General features: G+C 26.6%; 5 protein-coding genes and 1 non-coding gene across 9 annotated transcripts; 5 read left to right on the plus strand and 1 right to left on the minus strand.

The window, feature by feature from the left end:
• Positions 1-13: 13 nt before the first annotated feature.
• On the plus strand, positions 14-3,586 carry LOC122513718 (probable cytochrome P450 12b2, mitochondrial). 3 transcript variants are annotated; one of them, XM_043630185.1, is made up of 10 exons: positions 14-86; positions 494-547; positions 1,080-1,290; positions 1,386-1,629; positions 1,734-1,933; positions 2,036-2,237; positions 2,371-2,527; positions 2,598-2,846; positions 2,926-3,141; positions 3,226-3,586. In XM_043630185.1, exons 3-10 carry the CDS (start codon positions 1,095-1,097, stop codon positions 3,331-3,333), a joined length of 1,572 nt encoding a protein of 523 aa, XP_043486120.1. In that variant the 5' UTR covers positions 14-86; positions 494-547; positions 1,080-1,094; the 3' UTR covers positions 3,334-3,586. The 3 variants fall into 3 exon arrangements, with proteins under 3 accessions (XP_043486120.1, XP_043486130.1, XP_043486113.1); XM_043630195.1 differs by having other exon boundaries at positions 18-86; positions 489-547; XM_043630178.1 differs by having other exon boundaries at positions 25-362.
• A 102-nt stretch (positions 3,587-3,688) lies between these two features.
• Positions 3,689-3,760, minus strand: Trnaq-cug. The gene has a single exon. It is a non-coding gene; the product is annotated as a tRNA-Gln (tRNA).
• A 462-nt stretch (positions 3,761-4,222) lies between these two features.
• Positions 4,223-8,409, plus strand: LOC122513733 (coatomer subunit beta). The gene is made up of 10 exons (XM_043630207.1): positions 4,223-4,574; positions 4,756-5,150; positions 5,240-5,573; positions 5,644-5,932; positions 6,034-6,374; positions 6,469-6,733; positions 6,824-7,191; positions 7,298-7,742; positions 7,820-8,055; positions 8,156-8,409. The coding sequence occupies exons 2-10, from the start codon at positions 4,783-4,785 to the stop codon at positions 8,384-8,386; spliced, it is 2,877 nt and encodes a 958-aa protein (XP_043486142.1). The 5' UTR covers positions 4,223-4,574; positions 4,756-4,782; the 3' UTR covers positions 8,387-8,409.
• A 1,026-nt stretch (positions 8,410-9,435) lies between these two features.
• On the plus strand, positions 9,436-10,875 carry LOC122513743 (receptor expression-enhancing protein 5-like). The gene is made up of 4 exons (XM_043630216.1): positions 9,436-9,660; positions 10,135-10,367; positions 10,452-10,587; positions 10,658-10,875. Exons 1-4 carry the CDS (start codon positions 9,534-9,536, stop codon positions 10,702-10,704), a joined length of 543 nt encoding a protein of 180 aa, XP_043486151.1. The 5' UTR covers positions 9,436-9,533; the 3' UTR covers positions 10,705-10,875.
• Positions 10,876-11,469: 594 nt separating this feature from the next.
• Positions 11,470-13,573, plus strand: LOC122521932. Its single transcript, XM_043642686.1, has 3 exons — positions 11,470-11,798; positions 11,910-12,813; positions 12,859-13,573. Exons 1-3 carry the CDS (start codon positions 11,602-11,604, stop codon positions 13,147-13,149), a joined length of 1,392 nt encoding a protein of 463 aa, XP_043498621.1. The 5' UTR covers positions 11,470-11,601; the 3' UTR covers positions 13,150-13,573.
• Positions 13,574-13,888: 315 nt separating this feature from the next.
• On the plus strand, positions 13,889-22,097 carry LOC122516820 (cohesin subunit SA-2). Of its 2 annotated transcripts, none has more exons than XM_043634988.1 (20): positions 13,889-14,159; positions 14,275-14,482; positions 14,576-14,742; positions 14,819-14,994; positions 15,075-15,248; positions 15,331-15,535; positions 15,637-15,966; positions 16,035-16,640; positions 16,733-17,075; positions 17,148-17,381; positions 17,468-17,660; positions 17,758-17,944; positions 18,022-18,326; positions 18,425-18,636; positions 18,720-18,886; positions 19,014-19,065; positions 21,078-21,113; positions 21,266-21,439; positions 21,523-21,607; positions 21,968-22,097. In XM_043634988.1, exons 2-20 carry the CDS (start codon positions 14,307-14,309, stop codon positions 21,983-21,985), a joined length of 3,840 nt encoding a protein of 1,279 aa, XP_043490923.1. In that variant the 5' UTR covers positions 13,889-14,159; positions 14,275-14,306; the 3' UTR covers positions 21,986-22,097. The 2 variants fall into 2 exon arrangements, with proteins under 2 accessions (XP_043490923.1, XP_043490933.1); XM_043634998.1 differs by having other exon boundaries at positions 13,889-14,128.
• Positions 22,098-22,101: the final 4 nt, after the last annotated feature.

The raw sequence follows: 22,101 nt of genomic DNA on the forward strand, positions 1-22,101 counted from the left end.
GATAACGAAAACCTTCGATACTATCGAAATTTCGAGACAACGACAATGACGCGAACAGTGTTTAGGAGTGACAGCGAGCGGCTTTTGTAAGCGCCTAATTTTTAAATTTAAACACGATAGTTAGAGAATCAATTTGAGTAAAATACTGTTGCAGGTTTAACCATATATTAATTTCGATTCTTTTTGTGTAAATGTGTGTTAATTTTCAACTCTCTTAATAATTTTCTATGTTCTCTATCTCTATGTACAATCGTAAGAGCTTAAATTGAAAGATAAGTATACACAAGTGATTAATTAACGGCCTTGAAATGAAGGACTACTACTTATAATGACACGAAAAAAAGTCTATAAGAGAAAAAAAAGTACAGTATACTTTATAAGTATACTGTAATGACTAAATAAGATGATTGATAAATATATTTTACAATTAGTCATTTGTTTTTTATACTCTCTATCTGGAGGAATTTATTTATCGCTTTTATTTCAAGTGCAGTAGCTCATTGATCTGTCGAGGAATAAACACAGTATCGAAACTTCAGAAGTAAAAGTAAGGATTTAAATGATATTTCATTTTATCGCATGCGTTGTGCGGAATCAAAATTTAATTTGCTTTATACATTTAAAATTTCTTTTTAATGCAAATATGATCGTTAAATATTTCAATACTAATATAGAATCACATAGTCCAATATATAATTCGATCTCGCATAATATCTGTATTATACCAACTCATTTACATAATATTCATTAATATGAATAACATTTGTATACGTGCGCGAGATGTGTATAACTTTTCTTGAACCTTTCGTTCTCCATCTTTTCCTGCTCTCATAATTCAGTTTAATCTAATCATCTATAATTTCCTCTCATATATACACATACATACATATATACAGCGTGATAAATTGAAGTATTCATATATACTATAGTATATATTTGTATATATCTACTGTATATTTTTATACACTTATCTTATCTATTCTATTGCAAAAAATTTTATCTTTATATATATATATATATATATATAAATATAATATAATAATATATATATATAAATATATATATATATGTATATATAGATTCAAATACGGACAATGCATAAGGGATTACAATTTTGTAAAAATTACAACAAAGTGGCATTTATTAATGGACCATTAAAACGTTGTATAAAAACTGTACCACATTCGATCGAAAAAAATGATGTGGAAACTATTCGTCCTTATGAGGATATACCTGGACCAAAACCAATATGGTTATTAGGCAATTCTTTTAGATTCTTACCTTTCATCGGTAAGACGTATTTAAATATATATGTATATCTTATTTAACAAAGAAACAATTTTTTTTTAATTGTTAATTATTCAATAAAATAATAATGAATATAGGCGAATTTGGAAATAAACCATTGATAGTGCAATTAAAAATGCTTCGCGATGAATACGGAGATATAGTTAAGATGGATGGTTTACCAAATCAGCGTAAAACCATATTTGTATTTTCATCGGAAATAATTGAAAAGATCTATCGTACGGAAGGTCCATGGCCTCAAAGGATTGCCTTGGGAGCATTGCATTATTATCGTAAAAATAGGGATTGTATTTATAAAGGAACATATGGTTTAACTACGAGGTCAGTGCGAAAAATAATCTTATTTATATCATACGAAAAAAATAATAATTAAAATTAAAAGGAAAAAAAAAATCATCTATTTAAAATAATGTTATCTTTTGTAGTCAAGGTATAGATTGGTATAATTTTCGGACGAAAGTTAATCAACACATGATGCAACCACGCGTTATTAATCCCCATATTGAACAAATGACAGACATTGCAACGGAATTTATCGAGAAGATACGAAAAGAATTAAGAAATCCTTTTACTTTGGAATTATCTCCTTCGTTTAATAACGAAATGAATAAATGGGCTTTGGAATGTAAAGTTTTATATGTTTGTTATTATATAAATATTATCAGATATTACTTTAAAAAATTTTAATTAAAGTTATTATATAATATCGTAAATATTTTCATTATAGCGATATGCGCAATCGCATTAAATCATCGATTGGGTTGTTTAAAATCTAATCTAGCTGAAGATTCGGAACCTCAGAAAATGATCAATAGCATACACGAAATGTTCGATCTTATGTTTCGTTTAGAATTAATGCCATCTTTGTGGAGGATATATAACACACGTACTTTAAAAAAATTTTTCAACGTTCTAGATACTCTTAATGGGTAATATTTCTCTCTCTCTTTCTCTCTCTCTTTTTTTCTATCGTTTTCTTTTTTATATTTGTAATAAAATTTATTATCACAAATAATGGTTACTTATATTCGATCTATGTTCTTTTTTTTTTATAATTTACAGAATATCAATTAAATATATCACTCAGGCGAAAGAAAAATTAAACAATGAAACAGCAGCTAATACGCGCGAACGAAGCGTGTTAGATAAACTTTTGTTTATTGATGAACAAATCGCTTGTGTAATGGCGCTTGATATGATAACTGCTGGGGTTGATACGGTAAATAATTATACATTTTTTTTATCTGTAATCCGTATAATCATATAAAATAGTGTAATTTCTTTTCCAGACGAGTAACACATGCGGAATGTTGCTGTACCATTTGGCAATGAATCCACGTGCTCAGGAAAAATTGCAGGAGGAAATAAAGTTAGCATTACCCGATAAAGAATTACCAATTACAGTGCAAACTATGAAAAACATTTCATATTTAAAAGCGTGTCTCAAAGAATCTCTTAGATTATCACCGATAGCAATTGGTACTCTTAGAACAATGCAAGATGATATTATTATAGGTGGATACAAAATACCGAAAAATGTAAAACAATTGATGATTTAATTTTAAAGAAAAAGAGAGGAAGATATTAAAATAATATATATTTCTTTTTTTTTTTTAGTGTGATATTATATTAGGACATTCACTGTTATCAATAGACCCTGAAGAATTTGAAAATCCGAATGAATTTATACCGGAAAGATGGATACGAGGAGAACAAAATTTTCCATCCGCAAAAAACGCTCATCCCTTTTCTTACATGCCATTTGGTTTTGGAGTTCGTACTTGTATTGGTAGACGATTTGCCGAGTTTGAAATTGAAATTTTAGTGTTAAAGGTTTGTTTATTTTTTGTTACAATATGCATATAATATATATTGTGAAATTTTACAATTTATTTTCTAATTAATTAATTTACTTAGTTGCTGCAAAATTTCCGTATCGAGTGGCATCATCCACCTATAGAATTAAACAGTCGGTTAATCAATACCATCGCATCTCCATTAAGATTTAAATTAATAGATTTGTAATTGAAACGATAATGATTAATTAACATGAAATGCAATACACGCAGAAAAGAGATACTGATAATAACGTGCGTAAATTAAAAAATGGCTTGAAAAGTCGCCTTAAGATTAAAGTATTTGTAAGTTCAAGGTGCGAATTAATTCAGAAGGTAATTTAAGTCTTTAGATTATGATTATGCAGTCAAACAATAATTTTTAAAAAACATCATTGTCAAAAGCTCTTATTGGTGCATTTATATTTTTATTATGGACATCATGATTATTGTGATCTTATTATTAGTATATATCACATTATATGTATATATAACATTTTTATTGAATTATAAAATTTAAAAAAAAAAAGTAAAAAATAAGTACTAGGTCCCACCGAGATTTGAACTCGGATCGCTGGATTCAGAGTCCAGAGTGCTAACCATTACACCATGGGACCTTGCGTAAGATTTGGTAAGTTTAATTATTTCAAGGGCAGAAAATATCATAAATAAAAGCTAATTATTAAATATTACATTTTTATATATATTACTATTATAGTAAAAAATTTGTTTCATTTTTGTTATTATTTTGTATTATTTATTTTCTTTTAATGTTTCATATATTTTCATCAAAATCTCAATTGTTATCTAAAATATTATATTTACCTTCTTATATAATATTATCTGTTCACACAGCACACAGTATGTGTGTAAATTAATAATGCTAGTATATTATAGTTATTTTATCATTTTATATATAAAATGTCCTTTTTACAAATATATGTATATATATGTATGAATGAATTTGTGTAAATATATATATATATATACATAAAATTATATAATTAAAATTGTATTTTTAATTCTTGTGAAATTTTTATATTTGTTTTAATCATTAACACATACCTTTAAAATTTCGCGGCATATTTGTACATATCTTGTATACATATATAAATTTAATATAATCTTACATTTGTATTAAAAATAAGGAATTAATAATACTGATGATAATATTCTTAATTTAATAGCACAATATACTAGTACGTATTACTTACTAACATTGCATGTTAGAATATAAGTATCCATAAGATATATCGAAGATTTTCTACGAGTGGCGCCATCTTTTATTTCAGTAATATCAGAATTTGACACGTATGCGGTTTCCTCCTTTTCTACTTAGAAATGTCGTATAAAATGAATTTCTTATAAATGATAATTATCTTTGATATATATTATCGACGGTGTTTTTTTACAAGATTATTTCAACTTTAGGTAAATATAATATAATTCAAATATATTGACATCGTATCGAGTTAAAGCTGTTATGTAGTTTAATAAAAAAATTAACCTTATTTTATATATATACATATCTATCATTAGATTTTCTCGAATAAAATTTCTATTCCAATGATATTGTATTAATTTCTCAATAAAGTCAAATATATATTTTCAGAACGCTTAATTGATCACTAAAGACAAGATGAGTACTTTAGTGGAGCAACCATGTTACACATTAATTAACATGCCAACGGATACAGAACCTTTGAATGAGTTGCAATTGAAACAGGATCTTGAAAAAGGCAGTGTTCCTATTAAAATTGAAGCATTGAAGAAAACTATTTATATGATCTTAAGCGGTGAACGTTTACCAGGCTTACTTATGACAATTATTAGATTTGTTTTACCATTGCAAGATCATACAATTAAAAAACTTCTTCTCATATTTTGGGAGATTGTACCAAAAACTTCTCCCGATGGGAAACTACTTCAAGAAATGATTTTGGTATGTGACGCTTATAGAAAAGATTTGCAGCATCCGAATGAATTTGTAAGAGGATCAACTTTGAGGTATAGATTTATTTAATAATAAAAAGATAATATCTACAGGAATAGATAACATATATTGAAAATCTTCTTTATATATTGATCTCTTTCAGATTTTTATGCAAATTGAAAGAACCAGAGCTTTTGGAACCTCTGATGCCATCAATAATAGCTTGTTTGGAACATAGACATTCTTATGTCAGGCGTAATGCAGTATTAGCCATTTTTACTATATATAGAAATTTTGAATTTCTAATACCAGATGCACCGGATCTAATAGCTAAATATTTAGATGGCGAACAAGATATGTCATGTAGAAGAAATGCATTCTTGATGTTATTGCATGCAGATCAGAGTAAAGCATTAGCTTATTTAGCTGCGTGTTTAGACCAAGTGCCTAGTTTTGGTGATATTTTACAATTAGTTATTGTGGAATTAATATATAAAGTATGTATGTATTATTAACAGAAATTTTTTATTAATCATCAAGATAATTATTGAAATATATCCATTTTAGGTTTGCTTAGCAAATCCAACTGAAAGGGCACGCTTTATTAGATGTATTTACAGTTTATTAAATTCACCCAGTGCTGCTGTACGCTATGAAGCAGCTGGTACATTAATAACTCTCTCTAACGTACCCACAGCTATTAAAGCAGCAGCTTCTTGCTATATTGAATTAGTTGTTAAAGAAAGTGACAACAATGTAAAACTTATTGTACTCGATCGTCTAATTGCCATGAAAGATAGCCCCGTCTATGAAAGAGTTCTTCAAGATCTTGTTATGGATGTACTTAGAGTCTTAGGTATATTTTCTATAATATTTTTTCAATATATTAAGAAATATACGGTATATGAATTAAATTAAATTATATTATCCTATTAATATTTGTTATTTATGTTATAGGTTCACCTGCATTAGAAGTAAGAACAAAAACACTTGCTTTAGCAATGGATTTAGTAACAAATCGTACAGTTGAGGAAATGGTTCAACTTTTAAAAAAAGAAGTTCTTAGAACCGCCGGTGGTGAACATGAAGATGCTGGAAGATATCGGCAATTGCTTGTTAGAACTTTACATGCTTGTTCAATTAAATTCTCAGATGTTGCAGCCACGGTCATACCAGTGCTAACAGACTTCTTGTCAGAAAACAATGAAGCTGCTGCCACAGATGTTTTAGTTTTTGTCCGTGAAGCTATTCAAAGATTTGAAAATCTTAGACCACTTATTGTTGAGAAGCTTTTGGAGGTAAAATATTACAAAATTAATATATTAAATAAAAATAATATATTAAATAATGTATATCCTAATCAGAATGATTATTATTATGTTTACAATATAGGTTTTTCCGCATATTCGATCAGTCAAAGTTCACAGAGCTGCTTTGTGGATACTTGGCGAATATGCAATATCAAAAGAAGATATAGAAGCAGTGATGAATCGTATACGTGCTGCTTTAGGAGAATTACCATTACTTGAAGCAGAAAATAAAAGACAAGCTGGAGAAAAATCAAGTGAAGATGACAACGAGCAAGCAGCACCTGCACAGTTAGTTACATCAGATGGAACATACGCAACTCAGAGTGCATTTAGCACCACAACAGAAGGTATTCTATTTAATTTATGCTTTTTGTATAATAAAAATATTATTATTATTGTATACGATTAAATATATACATGGTTTTTTGTATAAATAGGAAGGAAAGAAGAAAAGCGTCCTCCTTTGGTACAATACATGATGGACGGTGATTTCTTCATTGGTGCATCTTTAGCTACAACCATAGCTAAATTAGCTTTGCGTTACAAAAGTCTTGAAAATAATCTTCAAAAAAGTAATAAACTACAAGCAGAAGCAATGCTTGTTATGTCCAGTGTATTACAATTAGGTAGATCTGGACTTCCTACAAAGGCAATGACCCATGATGACGCGGAAAGAATCTCCTTATGTTTAAGGTCTCTTGCCTCTCCAACTCCATTATTGCAAAAGGTGTTTACTAATGGATGCCGTGAAGCTCTAGGTAGAATGTTAACAGCTAAAGCAGAAGAGGATTCTCAAAATCAGAAGGTTATATTTAATCATTAATAAGTTATTAGCACACACAATTAATATTATATATTACATTGAATATATCAACAAGATTTATTTTTGTTAAATGATTTCAAATATTCAGGCGAAAGAAAAACCAGGAAATACTGTGCAAGTAGATGATGCTATTCAATTTTTACAACTTAATCGTGGCTCCGACTTGACTGGTGGTGCTGGAGATGTTTTCGAACAGAGTCTCACTGTAGCTGTTGCTGGAAGACCTGGAGCAATGGGAGATACACCATCTCCAAATGCTTTAAGTAAAGTTACACAACTTACAGGATTTTCAGATCCAGTATATGCGGAAGCACTCGTACACGTTAATCAATATGATATTGTACTTGATGTATTGATCGTTAATCAAACAGAGGATACCCTACAAAATTGTACTTTAGAATTAGCGACAATGGGAGATTTAAAATTGGTTGAACGACCGCAACCTATTGTCTTAGCTCCAAGAGATTTTGCAAGTATCAAAGCGAATGTTAAAGTTGCATCTACTGAAAATGGAATAATATTTGGTAATATAGGTAAGCTTTATAATCTAATGTACTATAATTCAACAATTGTAGAATAGAATAAATATTTTATATTAATGTTAATATAGTTTATGATGTATCCGGAGCTGGATCTGATAGAAGCGTTGTTGTTTTGAATGATATTCATATTGATATAATGGATTATATCGTACCAGCAACATGTACTGATGCTGAATTTCGACAAATGTGGGCAGAATTTGAATGGGAAAATAAAGTCTCTGTGAATACAAGTCTTTCGGATTTAAGAGAATATTTAGCTCACTTATTAAAATCTACAAATATGCGTTGTCTTACTCCTGAAAAGGTATTTTTCTTATGTATTTAAATATTTGCTCTTTTTTTGTATGCATTATTATATCATTAAGTCCCTATGTAAAAATTAATAATTCAATTCTAATAAATAGGCTCTTTCCGGACAATGTGGCTTCATGGCTGCTAATATGTATGCTAAATCTATCTTTGGCGAAGATGCATTAGCTAATTTGTCAATAGAAAAACCATTAAATAAATCAGATGCTCCAGTATTAGGTCATATTCGCATTAGGGCTAAAAGTCAAGGTATGGCTCTTTCATTGGGTGATAAAATTAATTCAACGCAAAAAGGACCACAAAATAAAATCATACAAACTGCTTAAACTGTGTACATATCTGATACTAAGAAAGAAATAATACATTATTCATTCAGTATGATATAACGTGTACAATGTACACTTCAAAAAAAATAAAAAGAAAATGAATTTTCATAAAAGATCAAGTAAAAGATATTGCACAATAATTTACAGATTAAATGTGAATGTTACTATAAATATTTCATAAGAATAATGTTTATAACAATGCTATACATGTTTCTTTATTAGTGATTATAATAATTGATAGATCATTATTATTGATAGCATTATTATCTAGCTATTTTACTTTAAAAAAGCATTTTACTGAAAATAAATTTCTAAATCCTTTCCATTTTGTCTAGATTTTATAAACAATTTATTTTTATGATGTATAGTTTTCATATTCAACAATATGAAAGAATAAATAAATTTAAGTTTGTAAAAGAGATTTATTTCTAATGATTTGTTTATAATACAAGTTTTTATATATTTTCATAGAGAATATAGAGAATCCTTAAATGATCAGTAATATTCCCATTTTAAAATTTGTATTATCATCATTATTCGTAAATGAAAAACTTAACACATGTATATATATACGTGTATTTTGTAAAATTACTCAATAAAAATATTAGTATTTCTATAAAATTATAATTAAATATTTTCATTATTAATATATTCTATATAATTTTAACGAATACGTTTAAGTTAATGAAATTTTTATATCAAAAATGACATTGCAGTGCGTATCTCTTTTAAAGAGAATACCATTTTTGTATTTTCCCTCTCCAAATAAAATGTAGAAAAACGGCAGAAAAAATTGTTTACCTAAATGTATAGAAATTATTGTTATTAATATCTATTTGAAAGAAATGTAACAATTATAAAAAAAAAATTAATTGATATTTTATAACGAAAATCATATAAATAAATAATTAATATTAATAATATATATAATTAAAATGATAATGTGTAAATATAATAAAAAGAAAATTTTTTCAAAATTTCTGGGGATTAATAGGAAACATTTTCAAATTAACTAGTAGGAAATTTTCAGTTTTTAGATTGGAAGCACTGTTTTGAATAGTTTATCAAGATTTATCTAGTGGCGACAACGGTCAAATTACAGCTGTTTAAGTAAAGTTTAACAATTTGTTTTATCATCAAATTAAAAATGTCAAGGATAGAAGTTATAAAAGAATCTTTAGAAAAAGCGTTAAAAGATGAAAGCAAACCATGGACAAAATTTTTTGCATTTGCTGAAGAAAAAACTGGAATCAATCGATTGTATCTATTTATTGGTATGTAATACCCACATAATAGTTACATTAATTATCCTTTTAATTAACTTTTTAATACGAATTTTTCATAATCATATATTTTATGTAATAATAAGATACAATTCATACATCAATTTAAAATTACAAAATACATAAAACTAAATTATTTTTTTATTTAAAAGAAGCATAAATAGTATTAATTTTTTTCTCGTTTTATATCTAATTTTTAATTCTAATAGATAAATCTATTATACTGAAAGATAATTTAAAAGAGAAGATTGTCTGAACTTATTGATTAACCATACTACGTATATATAACGCATTGCTACCTTAATTTATTTTTATATTCACGTATATATATTTTTAAAAGGAAAGTTATATAAATAAAACTAATAAAGTATATATAATAAATTAATCTTATATGTATATATACGTGTATGTATATGCAAAATAATCATCAAATATTTATGTAATTAATATTCATTTATTTTTTAGAACTTATATTTGTCCTGGCATTATATTTGTTAATTGGAGCTGGACAACAATTAGTATGTAATATTATTGGTTTTATTTATCCTGCATATTGTTCAATGAAAGCTTTGGAAAGCCCCAAAAAGGATGATGATACAAAATGGCTAACTTATTGGGTTGTATTTGCACTCTTTACCATCATTGAATTTTTTTCTGAACTTATTGTTCAATGGCTCCCTTTTTACTGGCTATTAAAGGTTAAAAAAATATTATTATATATATATACATTTTCTGTCTGTTTTTAAATAAGATGAAAATATTTTCAATTGGTGTTCTTGTAGTGTTTCTTTTACGTATGGTTGATGGCTCCAACAGAATACAACGGTTCCTTGGTTATTTATCGACGTTTAGTACGCCCAAAATTTTTGCAATATCATACCTCCTTGGATAAATTTTTATCCAACGCTCGTGACACTGGTAATTATTTGATATCAAAATTAAAATATTAAATAACGTTTGTTTACTTAATTATATAATATGATTTCAGCGATAAAAACTACAGTAGGTGCAGTTCTTACCGAAAAAAAGGATTAATAGTAAACATTTACTATATTTATATGTATAGTATAATATTTTTGTTTTTATCGTTAAATCAACAAGCTTGATATAAATCAAAAAATCACATTAAGTATTTTATAATCATTATGTAACCATAAACTAAGGTGCTATTTGAAATTTTTATAATAATATTCTTAAAAACTGGGACTTATTTTATATATATTTCTAATCTATGAATCAAGTATTTCTTAAATTTAAAATTTAATTTTTTTTTATCCTTGTCGATTAGTATAAATAAACTTAAAAATAAATGTAGTATTTTAAAAAAAACTTTTATTACAATCGATATTTAAATGTTTTTAAATGAAATATTTATACATTAAAATTACTTTTCATCTACGTGTACCTTAAAAATTATCGCGAAGTAGTCAAAGAAGATCATGTAAAAAAAAAAAGCAATAGAGTATTCTTATACTTATAACAGATAATTATTAAAATATGTAATTGTCCTCTTTTATAAGGAAACATGTATATATATATGCTATGCATCTTTATTATCTTGTATCTTGCATTGATCAATTAAATAATGTTTTTACACGATTAACCCTTCTATTTAATTAAAAATTTATTTTCTCTTTTACTTTTTTGTTATATTTAGTAAGTTGTGAGTTTTAATGATATTAATAAAATTACAATAATTGTAGTCACGTTTTCGTTTAAAAGATTTGTAAATAAATGACTTAATGTTTCTATGTAATAGTTTTAATTTTAATTCGAAAATATTCTCGTCCTAACCTATTTAATTATTGAACACAAAATACTGTTTCGCATGGTAGAGATCAAACGCACGGATGTTGTTTACATCGTAATTATTGAATATACCTATATTTAAATAAAATATATGTACATAATTGAGTAAAAATATTAAACATAATGAATATACTCAGGACAATAACATATATACCATGCAGAGCAATTAGTAGAAAAAATGCTGGCATTAAAAGTAAATTAACAATATTAAAAAATTCTGGATACGAAGAACCTAACCTCGAAGAATTAGATAGTCATGATTTAGATGAATTTGAAGCAGATTTCATGCACGCTGACAAGTTTCATAAAGATTATGAACAGTAAATTATTTTATTTCTATTTTCTTAATTATATTGAATTATTCTATATTATATATAAAGAGTATATATAAATCCATTTTTATTGCGTAATAATATCAAAATTATTTTTAGGGAAAAAATAAAATCTATACAATTACTCAAAAAACGAATTGTTGCGTCAAAATATTTTAAAAAAGACAAGGATCCCAACTTCCTTACTACCATTGAAAAAGATCAAATAAGGAAGCTGCATGAAAGCGACCCAGAAGAATGGACAGCAGAAGTGTTAAGCAAAAGTTTTCCAGCTTTACCGGAAACAATTAACAAAATTTTAAAATCTAAGTGGTCTTACAGTTCAGTAGAACGAGTCCTACAATATGATGCCACTGTCGTTGATAATTGGAAACTATTTCGAGCAGGAAAGTTACCTGTTAGTCCTGTTTTGCGAGAACATTTAGCAAAATTTCAAAATAGAACAATAATGTTACCCGACAGACATCTCTTAGCGGAGAAATTAGTACCACCGAAAACTGAACTTCCAAAACCAAAAAGTACTTTTTTTTCAAATATCGTGCAAAGTTATTTAGATCAAGAAACAAATAATCAAGACGATAACAAAGTATTGCCAAGTGGTAAAGAGACAATGGTAGATACAAAACTTTTGAAAGATACTTGTAATAATACCATTGCAAAAAATTTGCTCGACAAAAGAGATTTAATGAAAAAAGAAATATCACATAAAAATAATACAACATTAATCAAACGCAAACCAAATTCAACTCAACCAAAAATTACTTTCAATGAGTTTGCAAAGAAGGAACTTACAAGAATTTATGCAGAAAGGCCGGAAGAAGCTATTACATTAATACATGCATATCAAAAATACCTTAGCAAAGTTGATAATACATCTTCTAATATTGAAGACGCTATTATACAATCAAAACATGTACAACCATTACAAGAAGAAAAAAAAGTAGATGAAATAGAAGTAAAAAAAGAAAATTTGAATTCTTGGAATTTAGAAACATCAAATAAAAAAAAAGAAGAATTCAATTCTTTAAATTTAGAAACATCAAATGAAGAAAAAGAAGAATTAAATTTTTTAAATTTAGAAACATCAAATAAAGAAGAGGCATTGATTTCTTTAAACAAAAGTGAACGTCCACAGCTTGTTTCTTCAGACAAAATTGATGCCAAATTAGACACTTATGTAAAGGAACGGAATACAAAAATATCCGAATGTGAAACATATTCACAGCCAATACAAATTCCAAAAAAGTTATACCAAAAAGGCAAAACTTATAGAATTTCTGATTGTTATTACGATGATGATGGAGAATTTTTATATAGAGTACCAGGTGTTAGGAATTAATAGATAATGTTGAAAATTCATAAAGACCACGCTCAAAGAAATCATTTGCCTATTGTCATATCACAATATGCTAAAAGGCTATTTTCAAGAGATAGATATACACCTAATTCTGTTTTTATAAGATAAATATGTTTCCGAAGAATACGTTTAAAAAAATTCGTGTAAAAAAATATATCGCATCTATCGAAAAATTCAAAGTTGATTCCAGTCCTATGAAATCAACAAAAATAATACAATAATCCATGAGTTTTCAAAAGTTTCTTCTTAGAATTTGAGTCGATCATGTTAAATCAAAATTATGTAAAAAGAGTTCATGTAAAAACAAAATTATGTGTGTAAATGTATATATTTATATAATTTCTAACTATATAAATGTGCTTAATCCATAATGTGTATTGACGAATATAAAATGTCTATATAAAAACAATGAATTATTTATAAAGAAAGAAACATAATATCCTCACCTATTTAGATTTTAAGATGAATTTGAAATCAATTAATTTAGATTTGTAAACATTTAATTTATTATTTAACATGATAAAATATAAACCACAAACCATTTTGTCGTTTTATATGAATTAATTTCTACTTTACGGTTTATTGAAGATTATTGTATTTTGAATTATTCCAAAAATTCGCGCGCTTTGCTTTTTGGTGAAGTTTACAATTGACCAATCAGAATAGATAACTATTTTTCTATCTAGGGATTAACATTGCTTACACGCGTTTCAGTAATTTGGTTTTATTGAGTCGTAGAGTCGAATATCAAAATATGTATATATCATATTAAATATGATTTTTTTTATTTATATACATTTATATATAGTTTACAATAATATTTGAAAATTATTATATGTAAAGTATACTAAGGTTATTTTATGAAGATAACAGCATTTACATGAATTGCCTGGACAGTTAAAGAAATATCGAACGTTTGTGACATTGTTTAATTTTTGGATTATCCAAGGACTTCATACAGGTTTACAAAATAATGTTTATAATTATCAATTGTAATTAACATTTTGTCATGTTTCGTAAAATAATTTATATGCGTATCAATTAACAAATTTGTTTTATATATCAATTATACATATATCGTCTATATCTTGTATAATAATGTTTAAGATTCTATATAAAAAGATACAAAAACTATCATAATGATGCATAGAAGAGGTGGTAAAAGAATACGTATGGATGATCCGGTACCTCCAGAATATGATACACCTATGACACCTATGACTCCATCAAATGATAATACTGCTGATGCAAATGAATCATATTCTTCTTATACATCATATAATAATGTGTCTCAAACCCCCGTCCATAATCCTACGTAAATATATATTTATAATTGTTTAAATAATCTACATTTTTAATAACGCTTTTACAACAATACTTTTCTTTTACATGTATTATGTTCTTTTAGACCCGAACATTATTCTTCTGAAAGCTATAGTTCTCCAGGCACATCACAACAGCAATACCAAGAACAATCTAACAATTTTGATAATCAAGTACAGTTCGAACAACCTATGACACCTGCAACACCGGCTAATATGAGAATCACTCGGAATACACGAGCTAGATTACGAGGTATGTTTGTAATTATCAATAAAATTAGTCATAATCGAGACATAAAGTTGAATTAAACTTTACTTTATATTTTAAGGAAATTCTATACAACAACCAAAATACAAAGAAATTGATACAGATTTTATTCCAACGACAACTAGTAGAGGTAGAGGAGGTGGTCGTGGTCGTGGAAGACGTTTGCATCATTCTCATAGTTTAGAAGATGAAGCTAGTCTTTATTACGTTATTAGGAATAATCGTTCGTCTCTTACTGTATGTTATTAACTAGTTATTTATAAATGAAAAGGACAATATATGTGCAATACTTGTTTATATGAATATTTTCTTGATAGGCGATTGTTGATGATTGGATAGAAAAATATAAAAGTAACAGGGAAAACGCGCTTCTTATGTTAATGCAATTTTTTATTAATGCAAGCGGTTGCAAAGGACGCATTACTTCAGAAATGCAAGCAACCATGGAGCATGTAGCAATAATACGTAAAATGACCGAAGAGTTTGATGAAGTATATATCTTTTTTTTATATCTTCTTATTTATTACTCTTTATCTAATTATTATTAATCTATATATATAAAATTTATTATAGGAAAGTGGAGAGTATCCATTAATTATGACTGGACAACAATGGAAAAAATTTCGTGCAAACTTCTGCGAATTTGTACAAATATTGGTTCGACAATGTCAATATTCTATTATTTATGATCAATTTTTGATGGACAATGTCATTTCATTATTAACAGGTTTATCTGATTCTCAAGTAAGAGCATTTAGGCATACAGCTACGCTTGCTGGTTAGTAGTTCCTAAAGATTTATTATTAATGTATCTATAAGCTAATCATTTCCAATATCATATAAATTTATGTATAATACTTATTTGAGTTATAATTTTAGCAATGAAATTGATGACTGCTTTAGTAGATGTTGCTTTAACAGTCTCAATAAATTTGGATAATACCCAGCGACAATATGAAGCAGAGAGACAGAAAGCAAGAGAAAAAAGAGCAGCTGACAGATTAGAATCTTTATTAGCTAAACGAAAAGAATTGGAAGAGAACATGGATGAGATAAAAAATATGCTTACATATATGTTTAAGTCTGTATTTGTACATAGATATAGAGACACGTTGCCAGAAATACGAGCAATTTGTATGGCAGAAATAGGAGTTTGGATGAAAAAATTCCATCAAAATTTTTTGGATGATTCATACTTAAAATACATCGGTTGGTAAAAATAAAATTGAATTCGATAATATTTTAAGATGTATTTAATCTTAATGTTTAATTTCAAGGTTGGACGTTGCACGATAAAGTTGGAGAAGTTAGATTAAAATGTCTTCAAGCATTGCAACCTTTATATGCTTCTGAAGAATTAAAAACAAAACTTGAATTATTTACTAGTAAATTCAAAGATAGAATTGTTGCAATGACGTTGGACAAGGAATATGATGTAGCAGTACAAGCTGTTAAACTAGTTATATCAATTTTAAAGCACCATAGAGAAATTCTTACTGATAAAGATTGTGAACATGTTTATGAACTTGTTTATTCATCTCATCGAGCTGTCGCACAAGCAGCTGGAGAATTTTTAAATGAACGTCTGTTCCGACCAGATGACGAAGCTATTGCTGGAGTTAAAACTAAGCGTGGCAAAAAACGTTTACCTAATACTCCTTTGATACGTGATCTTGTATTATTTTTTATCGAATCTGAACTTCATGAACATGGAGCATATCTAGTTGATTCTTTAATTGAAACTAATCAAATGATGAAAGATTGGGAATGTATGACGGATTTGTTATTAGAAGAAGCTGGTCCCGAGGAAGAAGCATTAGATAATCAGAAAGAAACATCCCTTATTGAACTAATGGTTTGTTGTATAAAACAAGCAGCAACAGGTTGGTTATAATTATATAATTAATCTCTTTTCTAATATTTATATAAATTTATTGTACTGTACAGTGAGTAATAATTATTTTTATTAAAATAGGAGAAGCACCTGTTGGACGTGGTCCAACGCGCAAGATTTTATCTGTTAAAGAATTGAAGCAGGTGCATGATGATAAGCAACGGTTAACAGAACATTTTATTCAAACATTGCCACATTTGCTCGACAAATATCGAGCAGATCCAGAAAAATTGGCTAATCTCCTTGCTATACCACAATATTTCGATTTAGATATTTATACCAAATCACGTCAAGAACAAAATTTAGACTCTTTATTGACGAAAATTCATACTATTGTTGAAAAAATACATGATACTGAAGTTCTCGATACTGCATCTAAAACTTTAGAAAATATGTGTGTCGATGGTCATGCAATTTTCACAAGGTACACAACGATTAATTTTATAATTAATAAAACAAAATAACATTGTAACATTTAGACAATTAAATTTTACAGATGCGACGTTGCACGTTCAACTTTAATTGATTTTATTGTAAATAAGTATAAAGAGGCAATAGATGAATATAGAAATTTAATAGAAGGAGATGAAGAACCAGATGAAGATGAAATCTTTAATGTTGTTCAATCATTAAAAAAAGTATCTATATTTTATTCATCCCATAACATGAACCCTTGGGGAATATGGGATTCTTTATATAAAGACATTAAAGATGCGAAAGATCCTTCAAAGTATTATTTTTATTTTATTTTTTTATTACATGTAATTAATAAATAATATTCGGTTTTTTTTTATAAAAATCTATAACATTTTTCAGGTGTTTACCTCATGAAGCTGTGAAATATTGTATAAGTGCATGTTTTTTCGCCATCTTATGGGGTCAGCATCATTTGATGGAAGCTACAGATTCAGGAAGTCGTGGAGAAGACGAGTGTCGTCAATTAAAGCAGCGTCTACATTCATTTATGGCTTCTATGCGTCATTTTGTTAGTAGTGATAATAGCACAGTGGTAATTATTATTTTATTAAACTCTATAAACATATATATAATATTGATATACTAAAATAATTAGAGTATATATATATAATAAATTAATATTGTTACAGCGAACACCACCAATTTTAAGAGAGGAAGCATATAATACAATATGTGATTTACTAGTAGTATTTTGTAATCAATTAGCCAGTCATCCTAATGCATTAATGTCTCAATTAGTATATGAGCCTGACCAAGCAATGCAAAATATGCTTAATCGATTTATACAAGAATATGTTTTTTGCGAAGAAGAAGATGGTAACACACTATTTATTTATATTATTTAAGAATAGATCTTGTACATATAAAAAATAATATTTGTTATGTTAATATAGATGAACATGATGAGCATTCAAAAATTGAAGAGTTACATAAACGACGAAATTTCCTAGCTAGCTATTGTAAACTTATTGTCTATAATATGATTCCAACAAAAGCAGCAGCTGATGTATTTAAACATTATGTAAAATATTATAATGATTATGGTGATATAATAAAAACTACCTTAGGTAAAGCTCGAGATATTAATAAGACTAATTGTGCTTTAACGATGCAACATAGTTTAAATATTTTATATAATGAGATTGTTATGGAAAAGGGCAAGGTTAACAGAAATAGCGAGGAGTTCATTGCAATTAAGGTTTGTTTTATAATATTTTAAAGAAATTTAATAAATAAAACAAATTTTTTTATTTTTTTTACGCAGTATAATATTTAAATTATATTCGATACTTTTAGGAATTGGCCAAACGATTTGCATTATCATTTGGTTTGGATGCCGTAAAAAATCGCGAAGCAATTACTGCTTTACACAGAGCAGGAGTTTTATTTGCTATTACTCCTCCGGATGGTATCGAGCAAGATCCAACTGGTCCACCACCTAATCTATCCTTTTTGGAAATTTTGTCAGAATTTACTAATAAATTGTTAAAACAGGATAAACGCGTTGTGTAAGTATTATTTGTGAAAGATAGTAGAAAATATATTTTTATTTTCATTAATTGATATATAATATTGTCTCTCTCTATTTCAGATTAGATTTCTTAGATAAAAGATTACAAGCTGGTATGCCTTCTTCACGAGGAGAAGATTGGCAACCATTACTTTTATATAGGAATAGTCTTTTGCATGGAGAAACTGATCAAGTTCCAGTAACAAGTAAACGGGCATATACACGGCGTAAAAAGGATCATTTAGCTGGTCAGTTAAAATTTTATATCTTACAAATGTCTATTATATATATATATACTTAAAATATGTTGATAATATATATATATATATATATATATATATATTAATTATGTATACGATATTATTTATTTTACAGAGGAAGAAGATGCAGATGAAGCCGATGAAGGTTCCGATCATGAATTTTCAGGGTAAGTTAGGTGTATACAAGATCTGTTTTAAAATAAAGCAGTTCTTTTTTTTTATCTTTTTCTACTATAATTATTAATAATGTAGAATTGAATGCAAATGCAACCAATTGCTTCCTTTTTTTTTATTAAGATAGTATCCTTTATTAAATATTTTTAATTTCATTAAATTTTTTGTGATGAAAAGGCTAATGCTATTCTTTAACAGCTTTTTAAATTTACTGATTACTTAACGTAATCTAAGTAATATTGTAGCAAATAGAAAATAATGCATTTTCCTTCTGCATTATTATTTTTCAATCACATGAAATTATTTATTGTAAATATAAATTATCACTTTACTTTATCTTTTATTCCACTAATTTTGTATTTATTAATGCTTCATTGTATTTCAAAATATTCTTAATATGCTATTTTACTTAATATTCATGATTACTTAATATATACATATATAAAATACATATTTGTATAAAATTTATGCAGATGTAAAATCTGCATAAATTTTATTTATCACTTGTATTCATTATAGTAAGTTTTCATTCGTTGTTTACGATAAATTTACTAAAAAATAACTTGGTTAATTTATTTATAATTAAGATTTACTTCATTTATTTACCGCTTAATTTTGTTCTTGATTGATAACTTAATAAATATATATTCCAATTTTTATATAAAATTTATTATTTTTAATAATACGTTATATTTATTATGTTTATTCTTTATTATAATATATAATTGTCGTTTAATGTTAGAAATATGTATACCTAAATAAAATATATTCAAATCAGTGAACGCAATTTTATGCAATAAAAACGGATAATTTAATAAATTTCTATGCACTATAAAAATCATAAATATAACAAATTATTGAACTTCTCATTTGTCAAGAATTTGATTTGAACAAATGGGCTTTAACTTTAATCAAATTCTATTTAAAATATCTTTAAAATAAAATAATTTATTATTTATACTTGCAGCTGCTTGTTTTTGCTTAATTCTAACTGATCTAGTATTACAATAATTAGTATTTTCTTGCATGGGTAGTAATCTTTGATAAACTGCTTGTTGCAGGCTACCTGATTGTTAAGCGAACTCTCTACAATTATAATTTTAAATAATATAAAATAAAATATGTGTTAATATTATGTATATATATATATTATATATATATAATATAAGGGGCAAAAATTATATTTTAAAAATTTGATGATATTCGTTATACCGGGTGCCTACTTTAGATTTTATTTACATTGAAAAAAACTATATATATATAACAAAAAAAAAAAAGAAAAAGAAAATAAAGTCAACATTTAAATTAGAATTAAGATAGCACGTATAACAGAAGAAAAATAATAATAAATTATAATATTTTTGGACAAAGTGAAAAAGATAGTACATAGAGAACGATGTGTGTATTCTTATCCAACATAAATATTTAAAAACAAGTAAGTTTAAACTTTGTATCTTATTTATAAATTAATAATACAAATTGGTGATAGATACAAAAAATATGTAATATTAATTTAAACGAGACCTTCTATTCCCAGAGCTCCCAAATCCTATATTCATGCAATTGGAAATTGATATTACAAGAGCATGATATACATTTTTCAAATTAAATAAACTGTGGGAAATGTGACAGAATTAACCCATTATTTCACATTTCCTAATTTGGAATAGAATTTCATATATGTACAACACGCCGTTCTCTATAATTATTAACTTACAGAATCATTTTACATATATATTTCGTTTTATTTCTTGGGTTAATTCTGTAAGTAACATAAATATTAATGTATATATGCATATATATACGTGTATACACACACACACACATATATATATATATATATATATAAATATAATTAATGTACATCTGTTTCACTCTACTCTCTATTAAATAGAAAAGATTTACTACTGAATTAATTGAAGTAATATCGACATTAAATTTTTGTCCCTTTATTTAAATACCGTATGACTATAATATATTTTGATCACTATGAATTGTTTTTCAGTAAACACAAGAAAAAACGTGGTCCCCGGAAAAATCAGTAAGTAAAATTTTATTCATATTCTGTATAATACTAATAAAAATGAGTGATGTGCTATTTCAATCATTTTTTTTTTTATAATATAAATAATATTATGTCTATATTACCAAGTATTACATTTTTATTAATTATATTATATTATATTCTTTCAGATTACCAGTTACAAAAATTTCGATTACACGTGGTCCCAAATCAAACACATATTATGAAGCTACAGAATCAGGGTTAATACAAACATCTCCAGGATCTATGGCAGAGGATACATCAACAAGTCCTTCACAGGATATAGATACTCGTCTTAAAACTTTACAGATACAATCAAGACCGTGAGTAAATTTTTTCTATGTTGTTTTTTAAATACGATATTAAATACAATCTATTTGTAATTTTTTGTTTATTTATGTAAAAGGAGGCGAAATCAAGAGCATTCCGAACCAAGAGAATTACGAAGAACGTCGAGAAATTCAGGCCGATATATCGAGGGTCAATATATGGTAAGTACAGTACATGTTTAGGATTATATATGTATGTTGCAATCTTATTTAGTATTTTATATTTACTTAGATTAGTATAACAACGATTCCATAAGAAGATATATTTACACGATATAGACTCTGGCAATTGTTAAAAATCATGTTTTCTATTTAGATGAGTTTCAATTTATTAGTTGATTTCAAAAAATAATTATATAAATTATTCAATATATTTTTATATATAGGACATTATTTGACATTTAATTAAATATAAATTAATATTTATTTAATATGAAACTGTTCGACTATTTTTATTATATTTTTTTATATAATTTTATTAATTAAAAATAATCCTGATATTTAATTACTTGTTTTATATAGGAATCTGATTCAGAATAAACGGATAAATTAAAAAGTACACATCATCTACAAATTCGAAACTATATACATGTGTACGTATGTGTATGCACGAAGCATACTATACACGGGGACCCCTTTTAAATGCAAGCAATTAA

Source organism: Polistes fuscatus, unplaced genomic scaffold, assembly GCF_010416935.1.
Source record: "Polistes fuscatus isolate 324 unplaced genomic scaffold, CU_Pfus_HIC Scaffold1, whole genome shotgun sequence".
Taxonomy (NCBI): Eukaryota; Metazoa; Arthropoda; class Insecta; order Hymenoptera; family Vespidae; genus Polistes; species Polistes fuscatus.